This window comes from Drosophila ananassae, chromosome 3R, assembly GCF_017639315.1.
Source record: "Drosophila ananassae strain 14024-0371.13 chromosome 3R, ASM1763931v2, whole genome shotgun sequence".
Classification (NCBI taxonomy): domain Eukaryota; kingdom Metazoa; phylum Arthropoda; class Insecta; order Diptera; family Drosophilidae; genus Drosophila; species Drosophila ananassae.
This window is the reverse complement of record NC_057930.1, coordinates 15,630,260-15,646,408: the sequence shown is the minus strand read 5'-3', so window position 1 is coordinate 15,646,408 and position 16,149 is coordinate 15,630,260. Positions and strand designations below refer to the sequence as shown.

The 16,149-nt window shown below is 43.0% G+C and overlaps 1 protein-coding gene across 10 annotated transcripts in view; it reads right to left on the bottom strand.

Annotated features, from left to right (window-relative positions):
• Positions 1–16,149, bottom strand: part of LOC6497021 (CUGBP Elav-like family member 2) — a 53,987-nt gene that overhangs the window by 8,875 nt on the left and 28,963 nt on the right. For 6 of the 10 annotated variants that reach the window (XM_044716494.1, XM_014905990.3, XM_014905989.3 and 3 more), the window contains one exon: positions 2,685–2,863. In XM_044716494.1, the coding sequence (XP_044572429.1) occupies positions 2,685–2,863 (179 nt within the window). Of the gene's footprint in view, positions 1–2,684; positions 2,864–13,804; positions 14,355–16,149 lie in introns of those variants that run through there. The other 4 variants (XM_014905995.3, XM_032455209.2, XM_014905994.3 and 1 more) reach the window with 2 other exon arrangements.

The window sequence follows — 16,149 nt, the reverse complement described above, 5'->3', positions numbered from 1 at the left end:
AATTAAGTCGCTTAAGCGGACAAATGGCTCTGTGGGTTAAACTATACGAGGCTGTGGGTGGTTCGGTGGTTTGGATGGCTTGGGTGCATTGGGTGGTTGGTGGTTTGGCGGCTGGTGGTTGGCGATGCGGCAGCAGCTTAAGTGCGCGTCATTATTCTGATGCTGTAAGCCGCCTCGCAGTTGCCATAAAACTTATCAAAACAGCTTTCGACCTCTAAACGCCCAGCCATCCGTTTTGTGGCAGTTGTCTGTTTAGAAGTTGTTGGGAATTGTTTTGAGAAAGAGACTTAGGTGGAACTACCAAGCTTAACAGGTTACCTGTTTTAGAAACTAAATCATTGACTAAGTCATTTTTAATTCTATCAGTATATGAAGTATAATAACAAGCTCTTCCTATAAACTCCTTAAAGTTTTCTCAACTCTTGAAGCACTTTTCTAAACCTTGGTAATTTTTCTTTTGGTGGCCCACTCAAGAAAAACGGGTTAAATGACCCGTTGGCCAGCTGTGAGTACTCGGAACTCAACCGCATTCCCCGGAGCTGGCCAGTCCGGACCCTGGCAAAGCACTTGACAAATTAGCGAGACGAATGCGAAAAATAAAATCTGCATGCGTTGAAAAATGCTATCATCATTTGGTCACCCGCCGCCTCATACTTTTTGCTCCAGCTTTGGGTTTTTTGTGAAGGAAAAAAGGACTTAATGGAGAAGCAGTAGCGGCTGCCGAGAACAAATTGCTGGGCTATAAACATGGCACATTAATATTAAATGCACTTTGCCTTGGCTCTTCAGCATCATCTAGAGATTCTTGGGGTTTGCGAGCTTTTTCTTTTTCCTTTTTTTTTTTTGGATTTCATTTGATGGCGTTGCATACTTTCAGGCGTCAATAGACTGCAATGACTTGCAACCCTTGCTCGGTTCACTCGATCCAAATCCAAAACATTTGGCCCTGGCCAGCTTCCTCCATGGCGGCTGCCTTCTATATATCTCTGTATATCCATCTACATATATAGTCCAAGCTCATTGTTGCCTCGTGCGTGCTTGGCATCCCGTAATTTGACTTCAAACGCATTAAAATCGCTGCCACACAAATAATAGTACAGTTGGGTTTTGATAAAGTATGTAACAGTATGTTAAATAAAATAAAAAATAATACAAAATTAATGTAAATAATGTATTCTTTAGTTAGAATTTTTGGGCCAACGAGCGCCCACTGTTATTGAAAGGTCTCTGTAGCATGTTGGACCTGTAATATCTCGATCTCCGGGAGTGTGTGTCCCTCCTAGTATCTGTGTTTCTTCAGTATGCATGTATGGCTTTATAATGGCTGCCCGCCCACAACAACATTCATCTTGCAAAAGGCGACAAATTATGTGCAATATACACAGAGCAGAGACAGCGTGTTGGGACTGGCCTGTCGCTCCCGCCCCTCCCCCAGCTCCTTACATGTGTTTGTGTTTGGCTGTCGGAAGTTTGTAATTTTGCCTGTTTCCGGCACAAAACTTGCATTAGTCCGCATGTGGATGTGGGAGTGTGTGTTTGCCCAAAGTGGGAGGAGCGAAGCCCCTCCTCCCCGGCTACAGCTTGGTTGCCAGGATTACCGTTGACTTCTTCCGCTGCCAGAGACGGCGTCTTGCTTGCATTTCTGCTTCCTGTTTGCAGTTGCATGCGGTTTTTGTTGTTGCCGCTGCCATTATGGCCTGAAGCTGTGTTTGCTGGCATGCGTGTGTGTGTGTGTATGTGTGGTGTGGGGGCGACTCTGCTATGGTGTGAGTGTGTGTTTTATATGCGCGACTCTTGCCACCGCAGCAATTAATCATTGCGACAGTTTTTCCCACCATAGCCACAGGACCAAGAGGCAATAATGTGCTTAAAGAGGATAACTGGACTTTAAAGAGATTTCCTTACACGCAACTAATCAGGGATGAAGAATCCCCCCGAAAATATATAATGGAGAATCTTTCTAAAAATCGTTTAAGGTATTCCGCTTGATAATCGGATGGCAATTGGCCAAGATATAGCCATCTCTGGGGGCCATATTGTTCCCCAAAGCATTTTTCCGGTTATTGAATGGACACCTCCAGAAAATTGAACAAAAAATTTTAAAAATATTTCGTTGTCGGATTTTGATGCAGAATGATGGAGAATCAATCTGGAAATCGTTTAAGGTATTCCGATTGATAATCGGATGGAAATTGGCCAAGATATAGCCATCGCTGGGGGCCATATTGTCCCCCAAAGCATTTTTCCGATTATTGAAGGGGACTCACCAGAAAATTTAACAAAAATTCGAAAAAATATTTCGTTCTTGGATTTTGAAGCAGAATCATAGAGAATTTTTATAGAAATCGTTAAAGGCATTCCGCTCATGAATCGGATGGAAGTTGGCCGAGATACAGCCATCGCTGGGGGCCATATTGTCCCCCAAAGCATTTTTCCGGTTATTGAAGGGGACCCCCAGAAAATTTAACAAAATATCGAAAAAATTCTCGGATTTTGATGCAGAATGAGGGAGAATCGATCTAGAAATCGTTTAAGGTATTCTGCTTGGGAATCGAATAGAAGTTGTCCAGGATATAGTCATCGCTGCGGGTCTTATCGCAATCCTGATCTCAGTTTTTTTATGTTTTTGTTAAGTTAAGTGATTTCAAATAGTATATATATTGTTAAACTTCGGCATAACTTACCTTAATAGCCCCGATGGCGTTCTGCTTGGTCGCGAATGTGACAAAGGCGCAGCCCTTGCTCTGGCCGGCCTGGTCTCTGAGGACGGTGCACTCCTCAATGGTTCCGTGGCCCGTGAAGAGTTGCCGCACATCGGCCTCCGTGTACTTCTTGTTCAGCATGCCAACAAAAAGTTTGCGCTCTGAAAATGCAAAAATGCAAAATAAAAATGAAAGAATGTTTTTGAGCGAATGTTAACTCGAATAAATACGCGAAAAATAGCAGTGGTTTGAAGTGGACTGGTTAAAATTACCATAAATAACAATGGGAGTTGCAAAGGGGGAGGTCGGGCCAAGAGGTCGTCGAAGTTTAAAGGCCCATCATAATGAGTCGCCAATGCTGCGGGAACTAGCATTAATGTCCTGCCCGGCACTTAAAGTGCTTCAAGCGCTGTAAAAATGTTGCTCCAACTGAGGCTGCTGGGTGATTGAGGGACTGACTGACTAACTGACTGACTGACTAGCGGGGGTTCCAAACGGAATGGTCGTCATAAAAATGGCATTAAAAGGCAGGCACTCACACGCGAATAAATGGGTGCATGTGGGACTAGCTTTAAAGCCGTTGTATGCTGAAGGTGGCATAAATTTTAAAGAAATACTAGATGTACATTTTTTTTAACTGATTTTATAAGTCATTCAGAACTATGCTCTTTAAGCTCTTTGCTGTGTTTTTTTTTTTTGGCGAGATCCTGAGGTTCATCATTGGACATCCCTGACCTCTCTTTGACGACAAAAAACACATGTTCAGAGTGTTGGCTATATGAACTCTTAATCTGACCCTTAAGTTCGTTAATGAGCTGCTTTTGTGGGTTTTGGGCTTAAAGATTTTATGATTGGTCGGTTAAGACTCCTTAACCCAAATCGCGGAGCACATGGCGTATGAGCAATATTTTCGTCGGCTATTTCTTTTTTTTTAACAGGCAGGGAGTTGCAATTAATCAGAAGTCAACTTTGTAAGCAGATGGGACCGGTAAAGGGGAAACAACTTTAAAGTGGCACAATAAATCGCCTTCGCTTTGGCTCCTCCACATATATTGTTCAGTCGTATGTATATGAGATCTCTCCTCATCGAATCGAGAACATTTGTAAAGGAAAAGTTTTGTGCATGGCAATTGTTATGCTTTATCTGGGTCCCCATGTGAAGATGGGTTGCAGAGAGAGGAGGGGCTACAAACTTTTTCGGCAGCACACATGCAAAAGACTAAAAACGCAATCGCTACAAATCGAATCAATGCAACAAGAACTGGCGAGCTGTAGCAATAAGAAGGAGCAACTTTTCATTCTGCAACACTTTCGCACCCCTCTTCGCATTCCACTAACTGCCCCTCCCAACTTGCCTTAAAGTTTTCCAGAGACAACACGCATTCGAGGAGTTTTCAGAGATTCTCTTAAAAACAAACTAACCGTGCGTTCAGATCTCTTTTCAATACCCTGGGAAGGTATATGAAAGGATGTATGACCAGGCCATTCAAAAGGAATCTAAGGTGTCCAGGTGAGACTTTTAACTAATCTCAAGATGATATTAAGGATCTACTACACTCTTATAGTTTTCATATTTCATTTATTTAAATTACAGAGTACCAACCTTCTCTTTAGACTTCATTTTCGGAGCCTTTCTGTTGGATACCCCCTTTTGGCAGGGGTGTCGTAAAGTATAAATATAGAAAATTGTGTCGCTGCAAGGGAAGTGATTGGAAATTGTTGCTCTTGCCTGGAGTTGGCACCAAAGAGGTGATCCGTGGAGACCCTCCCCCCCAAGCCAAGGCACTCAGAACGCACTCAACCTGCCCCAAAGGTGGAGGTCTTATCTGTGTGTGGAAGAAAGTTTTTTTTGCGAACGGAACCAGGACCCGGGCCGGGCTGCGAGGCATTCCTCTGTGTTCTAAATACATACGAAGTTATAGTTCTTTCCCTGGTTTCGTTTGCAGGGCCGTGTTCGGTCGCCCTGTCCGGCACATGTGCAAAATTTATTTGAGGTTAGTTCAGGTGTGACACAAGAAGTAACATTTTATATATTTATTGTATGGATTTGCCATTTTAAGTTGAAACTTTGCCAGCGAAAGATAGCACGAGGCAAAGGGCTATGACAAAAGAAGGTTACAACTTATTGCAGGCACCTGAGTCCGCTTCGTCCTACTTGTTCACCCCTCCCCTCATTGCCTCACATTTTTCCCCACTCGAACAGCTTGTTAAGGACCTCTTTTGTATTTGGCATCGCTGATTGGAAAGTTTTATGCGCACGTGATTTTTTCACCGCTGATAGGAGTGTGTGTGTTGGGGAAAGTCCAGGGCGAAATAAAATTCTCAAGTATTCGCTTTTGTTCGCGCAACTGATGGGCGTTAAATTGGTTGGCAGTGGAAGTGGTACGAAAGTGGAAGAACGTTCCACAACTAAACCGATTCTACGCATAAGATTGTGGAGTTAAACTTTAAATTATAAGTCTACTTGTTACATTTTCTCGCAGTGCTCGGCAAGACACAATAAAAGCCAGGCTTCTGGCTTCTCCGAAAAGTTCAGCCATAAAAAGCCCTTTCATTGAATAAATAATCCGGATTGAATGGAAGAGCCTCTGATTCATTGCGGGTTATGGCTCATTTCCATTGGCACTGTCGCATTTCGGGCCATCTCCGTCTCCGTCTCAGTCTCCGATCTCCGCATTAATTCGACTTTAGGCAGTTTATCATTTTCACCTTCTCGACGGCCAAGAACCAGGAGTCTGGAAACTGTCACCGATGGGGGGAATCTCATTTAAGTGAAGTCACTAGTGGCCCATCTCTTTCTTTTCAGTTCGCCCTGTCTCATTCACTTGCTCAGTGTCATTCCTCTGGGCCATTACAGTTGCAGAAATTGCAATTTCACGACAATTACCACAAATTGGTTTCCTCAACTGGCTGGGCGAACATTTTCGTTTCGTCTCGTTTCGTCCTTCTTCGTGTCTTCCGCCTTACAATTATGCAGCAAAGTTATAAGAATTTTTTGGGTGGGCTTGGGATGGTGGAAGGACAACTTCCGCCTGCGGCATATGCATTGTAAGTTCATCCTTGGGCGCCAACTCTGCCATATGATGTCGTTAACTGTCTTAAGATTTATATGCACAGTCAAAAGCGGAAACTGCACTTATGTACTCGCCCCCTCGGCTCGTCCTGTTCCTCCCCAGGATGTCCTCATATATTTCACTTCACACTTGAGACATCAACTTTTGTGTCAAGTCGGTTTCTGGCCCCGAAATTTCCGCTCCAGGCAAAGTTTGTCATGTGCATAATTTACTTTTTCCACAGTCGCCTCTCTCTTATCTTATTAGAGATATTTTTCTGGGGAGTCAGCGAAGCATTAGATTGCATTCAATTTGCATCACAATTAAGTTGTTCGGCTTTCACAAAAATCCTTTTGGCAGCTCTTAATTATTTTCACAGTTTTGTTTGTTTGGCATAAACAAATTAGGAGTCTTACAAGCCAAGCCTTCCCTGACATGCCAAAAAGCATAGATTTTTCGAAGAAACCAAGATTTAAGACTTGGCATTCTGTTTATTGCATTTTCAATAGCTACATCTCTTAGCCAACATCCCCAGAAACTCTGTTAGCCCGAAGAGCAAACCGCAAACAAAAGTCAAACCCATTAACCAGAACAATTGCATATCCTTGAGAGCGAATGAAGCGCACAAAACTTTTACCGAATAACTGCAGGGGTTCTCCTCCCCGACGGCTGTCATCTGAGATTTGCATTTATACCGATATGGAACTGAATTTGCAACTAATGCGGAGCACATTAAAATGAGGACGAACGACGCAGAACGGATAAATGTTAAACACGCCAGCCAGATTTATACAAAACACACTCTCATATGCGAGCTGCGAGCTACGAAATGCCAATTGGCGAAGGAGCTGCTCGAACATTATTCAAAGCATGGCCAGGGGCTAAGAGAAGCTGTAAAGTAATACATATGTAAAAACAGATGTGAACAAGCTGGCTAATGGCAATGTCTCTTCCCGCCCCCACACACGGGTCATAAATTCAGATTCAGCTTAACAATGGGAATTATTGGAAGACAGCTTTCGGGTATATGCATATATTGTGGATTTTTGAAGCCATTCAACGGTGACTACCTGTCTAGTTTGAGTTTTAATTGGGTCTTAGATTTTAAGTATAGATAATTAAAGCTTCAAGTTCTATCCGGTTTCAATTAGGACTTGCATAATACACTAAGCATTATGCCAAGAAGCAAAAACATGGAATAGGTACATGTGGCGGGACGCAGGATGTCGCACTTCAGAGATTCCAGCGATCCGCCATCTCCAAAAACAGTTAACGTTTTCAATTATAACATAAACACTCGGATAACACTGAGCACACTACAAAAGGGATATATAGACTACACCTGAAGAAATTTTCACCTCGAAAGGACTTGTTTCAAAGGAGTTTTTAGCTTAATAGTATGCTACCTCATTTTATCAGAAGCTTAAAGAATTTTTTGGAATATCAGTAGAATTGTTAAATTTCTCTGCCTGTAAGTGGCATTCGTTGTTGGTCCTGTTGCTCTTACTGTGTGTGTACTGTACAGATTAAGCGCTGAGTACGCAGCGGGCCTGATAAATGAAAATGCCAGGCACACATGTGTGTTGCAACAACAGCAGCAGGAACAATTTTGAAGTGCTGCACGAGTTGGAGGCAACTTTTCACATATTTGTATCTGTTTGTGTTGTTAAGTAGTTTGGGCGTTGGCAACTGCTGCTGCCTGATTCTCGGCAGTCTCAGCTGCATAAATATTTATTGCAGAAATTTTCATGTGTGCCGTGGCCGTGGCGAGAGGATGGCGAAAACTTCCATAGCATACTTTTGGACACCAAAGTGGCGGTATCCAGCCGATCCATGCATACAAACTCCAGGCCCCATAATTAATTTAAAGGCCCGGCAATCGAGGAAAAAAATGTTGTAAACTGCTGAAATTATGACGCTCATTGCTGGTTGGGTTGCCTATCAAAATGCACTAAAATGCGAATTACACATACGACCCTATACTTGTACTATATGGGGCGGAGTAACTCTGCTGCAAATTGTTCGTTTTCCCCTGCCGACCGAGTTTATAGCCGGGACCTGCGGGACCAGACAACCCAAACTTATTGCGGTGCAGAAATTTTTATGTTTTAATTCAATTAAGCTCCCTGGCGGTTTCAAGAGTATGACTGGGATGGCAGGGAAGGAAGTGGGGTCTCCAGCGGAAAAGGACCTCTGCGGGCGACGCATTTAATTCGCACAAATTTTCGACATTTCTTTCCCATTCGCTTTTCTATGGCCCCTCCTACCCCCGGTTTGCTGTGCGCAGCATATTTGCATAATTTTGCAATAATTGACAAGCGGAAAATGTTGATGCGGCAGCGGAAATTAAAAGCGAATTTCCAACAAAACTTTTTTGCGGGACATCCTTTTGCCTGAAATAATTATGAGAGTGTAATTACGTTTTTTTACAAGGAAGACTTGAATATTCTTTCTTTGACGGGTGATTAGTGGTAATGGCGCTTAAATCTGAATAATTTGTTATTTCTTTTTTAGTTTTTTGGAGTTTGATTAACACTTTTCCCTAAAAATTATCATGGTTTCTGGGCATTACATCACTCTATTCTCAAAATGTCCATAGTACTTTGGACTATCCAGTCTAGAAAAGCCTGTAATCAAAAATTAGAACAGAAAAGTACTAACATAGTCCTCGTTCAGCCGCAAATACAATTAACTGTCATATCTGTCTATCGTCAGCCACAGAGCGAATCATTATAATCATTGTACCCTATTACGAATCCGGTCCCTAAAACCCCTACCCTCTTCGACAACTGACCGAGCCGGCGTCATCGAATTCGTTGACAGGAGTCGAGGGTCCAGGCCCGGGCACGTTTCGATTACGTTGGCAACACTTCCGGCCCGCGAGCGCCACAATTTCCGCTGCAGGAGGACCAAAAAAGTGCGGGCCAAAGCCAAAGCCCCAAAGTTGAAGATGCGGGGCTGTTGTAATAGGCAACATGCCAGAAGCGAAAAATTGCAGATTCGTGGACCATTGCAATGGGGCACTGTGGCAATCGGGGGTGGGGATGGGGAGTTGCTGATTTTTTCCGTTGGCTTGAAGGGTTCATTTGTGTGTTATGCGAGCAATATTTTGCCATCTACTCTATTTTTTAGTGCTCTTATTGGTGGGGTATTTATGATTTTTAGAAGTACTTAGGAAATATAATAATTAAAAACCAATAAAGAGGTATGTCTTTAAAGTCAATTTACTTTTTTTTCAGACCTAATATACGATACATTTTCCTTTATTATATCTTACAAGTATAGTGCATTAGAAGCTTCACTTTCCCAATGACATCCCGGTATTACTTTTTCCTATCTGCCACTGTTTGATATTTTTTATCCATTCAATGGCCGTTTCTGGCCGCCTTTGTGCTCTTCATTCCATTACCGCTGCCAGGGGCTATTGCTATTCTAATGTATTCCCTTTTAATGCCCTGCCGGCCCGCAGCCCCCGGCTCTGGCAGGGATGGTCTCAAGTGCTTTACTGGCAAGTTGCCCCGAAGATGAAAAATGCTCGCCGGGGGACCGGCGAAAAAAAACATTGGAAATGGCGATGAAGGCAAAACAAAGCTGGAAGTGCAGCGATCAAGGGTGGCAGGGGGCATCCACTCCATAAATACTGTCTAATATGTTCCCATTGCTGGCATATTACTTTTTATATATCAATATTTCTCGTAAGATCTTGGCAAGAGTCGCCACTCGAAGGTTGTTGAAATGGAACTACAAAGCAGCTTCCTCTCAAGTGGCCCAGGGAAACGACTTAATGAAAAACCACTTGGCCAACATCAATCAGCAGAACGTACATCTATGCTAGGAATTTCCCTCCGCAATTACCATTTGAGTCAGCATTTTATTATGGCTTACTAATTGACAGCATAATCAAGCATTAAAATGTCAGTCGAGTGCAACACCAGGCTGCCATTCGGACGGGCTGAAATGTTTCGGAACTGAAATGTTTCGGAACTCTGACAGGTTGAGCCGCTCTGGCTGCTGCATTTCCAGATCCATAGATCCCCAGATCCACGTCCAGGCGAAATGATTAATTTAGAATTTGAATTCAAAATTAAATTTGGTTTTTTGCCATTTCATGTGTTTGCCAGGTCTGACTGGCCCGCAAACTGGTTCTATGACGCACGTGCTCCGGAGACAATAAACGTTTTTGTTTTGGCTCCGGTGACGGGGACGGGGGTGTTCAGACATTCATAAGATACTTCTTGACGTCGTATCTTATGTCACTTTATCTCTCATGCCTTGCTGCACATTTAATCTGGTAGATGCTCTCCACTCCCACTCCCCCATATCTTGGCGCTGTTTTCCAAGGTGTTTCTGCATATTTGTGGTTGCGAGATGTCACGTCAAAGGTAATTTTGATTGCCAGTCAGTCTCTGAAGTTTCTGAAAATGCCTTTTGCCAACAAGTTGCTCAAATCTTCTACCCTACGCTCGTAAAATGTCTCAGCTTGTCGCTTATAAGTAAAGTTTTTTTTTTTATTATTTTTTGTACCTGCCTTAAATTGTGCTTTGCATAGTAATCAGTTGGATCTATACTGAAGAAAATTAGATGACTTTTGGTGATTACTTTTCTAGGGAGTGTTAAGCCGTAATAGCATATAAGTTGGGATCTTAACAATGAGTTCCCGATGCACAACCTATCTATAACTTGAAGGATTATGCCTCTGGCTGCTAGAGTTTAATTCCCGGCACCTTTCCGTTATCTAGAGGTAAGCCCCTCCGAAGCATATAAGGCATTCCCATCACATTCTGGTCTGGCTGAACTAATTAGCTTAAAATTCCTGAAACGAAATTCATTATCCATACTGGCATCGGACCCTGGAAGATGCTGGCACCACAAAGGCTCCTCCTGCATGGAGGATAACCTTTATAAGTCTGCCCTCCAAGGCATCCTACAGGAGTGGAGTATATCTTCACAATGCAGTCCGGATGCAGTCCTCTTGCCCGATTGCTCCAATAAATAGGCAATAATTGGGTATTTGCTTTTGGCCACATTCAAGGTTCAAAGTTTGAGTCTTGTATTTTCGAGCGAGCTCTGTTTTGAGGCTGATGCAAATATATGCAGATACCAGCCCTCACACAGATACTCGTGGCATGTGCGCCAGTATCTGTTCGAGTTGCTCCCCATTCGCCATGCGAATCAATTGATTACGTATTCCGCACTCTTGTGTATTTGTCGCGACAGAATTTCATTTCGTTCGTAGGGCACAATCGGTCGATCAATCCGCCCATTGAACCCCCAGGTCCCGCCTCCCAATCCACCATCCTCCATCCGCCACCGGTTGCTATTTGAACTGTAACGCATTCAGCAATTGTTGCTCTTGTGTATTGTCTATGCAAAGTTGTTGCTGCTCATTCTGCGGTGTTCGTTGAACTCGTTTCGATGTTCGTTGTTCAACTTTTTGGTCACTGGTGCTCTGGACCCCAGGACCCCAACGAGGGAGGGGCCAATCGCTGGGCCAATTGTCAAATGGCCAAGAGCTAGGGACTATCATAGAACGGGGATTCTATCTAACATGGTCTCCTCCAAATTAGTAACAAAATTCTATCGATTTTAATATGCAATTTGTATAATTTCCTGAAAGCAGTTTCTGTCGGGGAACTGCAGTGGAGCTTCAGAGTGTTCGTCTTCATCTAAGGCCCTCCAGACCCAGTCCTCCCCCTACTGGTAACCACTGACGGCTGTCTAACTCGGCACATGACTTGCATGGCTGAGTGAGATGTGCGAAATGAATTGTTGACTTCGACTTTGTGACCAAAATCGCTGCGAGCGACCGCTAAAGCGAAACCGCCGATAAATAAGCAGCCAGAAAGGGAGCCAGAGAATCAGAAAATTTAAAAAAATAAATATGCAATTAAGAACAGGGAAAAAATGAAGGAAAAAAAAGGGAAAACTATAAATAAATAAAGTGCATGTATTTTGAGAGCAATTCGATGCAGGCGAACGACGAACAGAAAATAATAATTTTATGGCCGAGATCAAGTGACTCGAGGGGGGCGGTGCTCACTGAAAAGGGGGGCGTAAGTCAAAATGGCTGTCAGTCAAAAGTGAAGTGTAACAGCTGCGGATGGATGTGAGTGTTACGTACGGTTGTGGGTTTCAGAATTTGTGGCGAGGCATTATAAATGTATTTCAACTTCCATTTCCCCCAATTTCCTACCACCTAGAACACCTCATCCCCCACCCCTTCTAACTTTCTTACCGTTGTGCAAAGGCGTTAACATAAATGTAACACGTTCCACTGTGGTAACAACAACTGCAAAACAGCAACTATCCACATGTCACGTAGCTTTTGCATGCCAACGCCAGCACCAGAATCCGAAACCCCACAGACCCCAAAAGTATTGTGACCCGAAGTATCCCAAGAAACTGTCACATGGCAGACAGGAAACCAGCTGTAAGAAGAAGACTATCCAGCCGGAAGAGGAGAACTGGCATCGCCCGGAGAAGTCACTGTGTTTGGTAAATGAATGTGAGGAATAAACCTTTAAGAGAACTCTTTCAAGAGTTCAAGTCTATCTGGGTCTTATAGTCGATTATATTTTTAGCAGCGACTTGCTAATTGACAGGCCATGGAACTGTGCAAGTTATGTAATTTACTAACGAACTTGAATCTTTTTATTTAAAGTCAATAAAACCAAGAAACAGGTTAAAGATAATATGGAAGTTACTAAGCCTACTGGCTTGGTACGGTGAGATACTGTTTACTAACGCCCTCTTTTGAAGGAGTTATGTTCCGATCATGTGCAGAAATTCTATGTAGTTATGTAGTTTTACTCGATGAATAGGCTATAAAGTGCACAGAGCTCTTAAAAATAGGATTTCAATGATTATTACTAAAAGTTTCTACTTCTTTAAACCAAAAATATGCTTAGCAACTAAAGTATTGGTCAGTTGGAACTTGGCAGGAGAGTATAATCACAAAGGATATGTTTTTTCTCGGAGTTACTGTGAAAAGGGGATTAAATGTAATCAAAATAAAATTAGTTCGCTAACCCAATAAAACCCTGGCAAGCCAAACCGACGAATTTCAATGCTCCCCAAAGCCACTCCCACACGAAGTCCTGTTGCCTTTATCCTTTTTTTTTTTGTGCTAGCCTTGCAGGGGAGCTCAGAAGTCCCATGACAAAGCTAAAATTTAATTAGCCGCCCAGCAAGTGGCGTTTGCAAATGAAATTACACAAATACACTTACACATGCACGCACACAAAGGACGCGAAATGCAAACCGGAGTCCAGAGTACCCCCAACCCTTAGTCCCAACCCTTAGCCCCAACCCCCGGCACATTGGTTTAACATTTAGCCACTTGGCGCGAAAAGGAAATAAAATACACGACAATCCAACAATAGGAGAAAAAAAATGTACTTGCATCGAAACACGAAACACGCTCCATACTTCTCCACCCGCCCCGGCGCGCTTTGTTGTTTGCCCGGAAAATAGCTCTGCTCCCCGCTGGCGTCCTCCAGCGGTCAGTTCGCTCCACCCCCTGACTTTGTAATCCTCGCGAGCTTCACAATAAACACGAAAATATAATTTGCAACGTTTTTGCAGGCGACGCGCTTCCGCTGCTCTGGAGCAGAAATGCAATGAGTTTTAGACAATATATGCTACAGTGGGCGGTCATTAAATGGGAAAGGTTGCAAAGTAGGCTGGCGCCAAATAGACTTGGGGAGTACTAACATAGTACTACTAACTCATAGTGCTGTTAACTAAAAGAATTTAAAGAGTAATAAAGAGTTTAAATACATTATTTACTGTAATAATCCTACTACTAAAATAAGGATATAAAGTTCTTCGAAGCCTAATTTAAACCTAGAACAAGTTTTAATTATATGGATTTATTTCGTTATAATTGATATACTTTAGACACTAATTAGTAAGCCTTAGACATCGTACCACTACCCTAAAACCCTACCTTCAATTTATTTCATTAATATTTTCTTAAAAAAACCATGTTCTAGTCCCTACTGTACTCGGGCCGTGGGGCTTAGCTAGGTGGCTAGTAACACTAATTACCTGGAACTAAATATGGCGCCGGATTCGGTGGCGGCAGCCAATACGTTGCCGTTATCGCCGGATACGACTGATGGCCATTTGTGGTCATGCTTGTGGACACTGGCGAGGTGTGGTGCTGGTGCTGGTGGTGGTGGTGCTGGGGCGAGTGCTGCTGATGATGGTGGGGCGGCGGTGGCGGCGAGTCCGAGGAGGAGTTACTGGAGCTCAGTGCATAGCTCATGATGCTGCTGGTTTTGTTGCCATGGCCGGTCGGCGTAGGAGATGCTGCGTTTTTGGCCGATAGGGGGAGCTGCTCGCAAACATTTCCATTTCCGTTTCCGTTGATATTGTTTATTGTCGCTTTGTTGTTGTTGTTATTGTTGTTTAAGGCATTGCTGCTGCATTCCACGACATTTAGGTTTTTCATGTTATTTATTGCCCGCTAGATGGCGCCACGACAAACGACCAAAACCGAAAAAAAAAATTCTTTCAAAGGGCTACCGAGTGCCTCTTTTTTTTGTTTAGTTTGTTGGACTAGAACTTTGCTTTGCTTGTTTATGGGCCTCGTGGGCTAAATTAAAAACAAAAACCAATATTTTATATGTATTTATTTTCGCAAGGGCTGCCATTAAAATGCCACAATTATTCACTTGTGCATAATTTGAATTTTATTTGCCGCACCGACACACGACACACGACACACCGCCGCACACACAATAACCATTTGATATTTTCTATTTTTTTTGTTAGCCCTAGCCCACTCTCTTATGGTCTACCATTTTTGTATAACTAATTAATTTGCCATGTTTCCCAGTGGGACTGCAGTTTGCCATTTGCAATAACGCCATATATTTTTTCGATGATTTTTTTCGCCGCCAATTGTGTACTATTTACTTTCAGTTTGTTGCACATCCCCCATCAACGCACCGAGCGCTAATGTGGCAGACATGACCCGTCATACAGATGGGTGATATTTGCTTTTATTATTACGATTATTATGGCGATCACATAGCGCAGTTATTTGATTTTGCATTTAATGTCCGTTAAGGAGGCTCAGAAGCGCTACTAAAATCATCGAAAAAAACATATAATCCAACTCGCTTTCGCTCAAACTATTTTTATTGCATTTTATATGCATTTATGGTGTATGTTATGATAGGATACCTTAATTAGTCCAAAACTTTGAACCAGGTTCAAAGACACCTTCAGAAAAGAGTGGCGAGTACAAAGGCACTTGGTAAGGCCACTCCCATCTGGCAAGCTTTCTACCTATCACTTTATATAGCACCTGCGTGAAGCTCTAATCAGCTTGGAAAGAAACGAACGTCTGTGTTTATTCAAGATGTGAGCCCAGAGAGAACCCAAAGTAAATAGGTAACCCGAGTCCCAAGTGCGGAGTTTTGAGTTTTGAGCTGGAAAACTAAACAAGCCGACAACTGTTCGACACCTAAATATATACCATACAATGCGATTGTGAAATTTCAAGCTTATTTATCTAGTCCCCAACCCCCACAGCCCCACACCAGTTGTTTGACACTCGGCTTGTGAAATTTGAGTTAAGGAATGGAAAGAGCCAGCTTAGAGAGTTCGGAAATTCCACATTTGGCCCTAAACCCGCAATATATATCTGCAGACTGGGAATCAATTGTGGGACTATTCCTGCACCCTTTGTTTCTAATCAATCCTAGCTCATGAAATGGATTTTGTGACTTGAGTGTATTTCGAATATTTCCTGGGAGTATTCTGGGAGTGTCTTTTTAATGTTTAGGTTTTCCGCCCGCCACCGGCCACCTTGCCGGTGATGGGGCTGTCTATTTTCGATTTCTTTGGACCCAACTAAAATTGACGTACGCCGGTCTATTGACAGACTGCCTGAACAGAAGACGATGATGATGATGAGACTGGGACGTCGGGCTGATGCCTGATGGCTTCTTGTTTGTACGTGGCCAACATATAGACATAAATATGCGTAAATAGACAAGTTTCTCTCCTCCACTCGCCCCATTCGACAATCTCTCTCGGAATGTAAGTCGGATGAAAGTGCAAATATTGACAAGAGTTTTCATTCTGCAGGTGGCCAAAAGTGGAACACTTTTCAGATGCTTGATGGTTGCGACATATGCAAAACCAATTGATTTGTGTTGCCCCCAACTCCCCAGTGTCCCCAACAAATTCCGACTATATGGTATATGAATATGAACACGTGTATCCACCAAAGTGCCTCGTTGCTGCTGCATGACATTTTCGTAATCATTTGTTGACGCTTCGCTGGCTCCTCGACGAATTCAAATTGTGGAGCAATTTTTTTCTAAGTGAGCTGATTACCAGCCCGAAGTTGTTCGTTTAAAAATTATATTTTTTTCAGT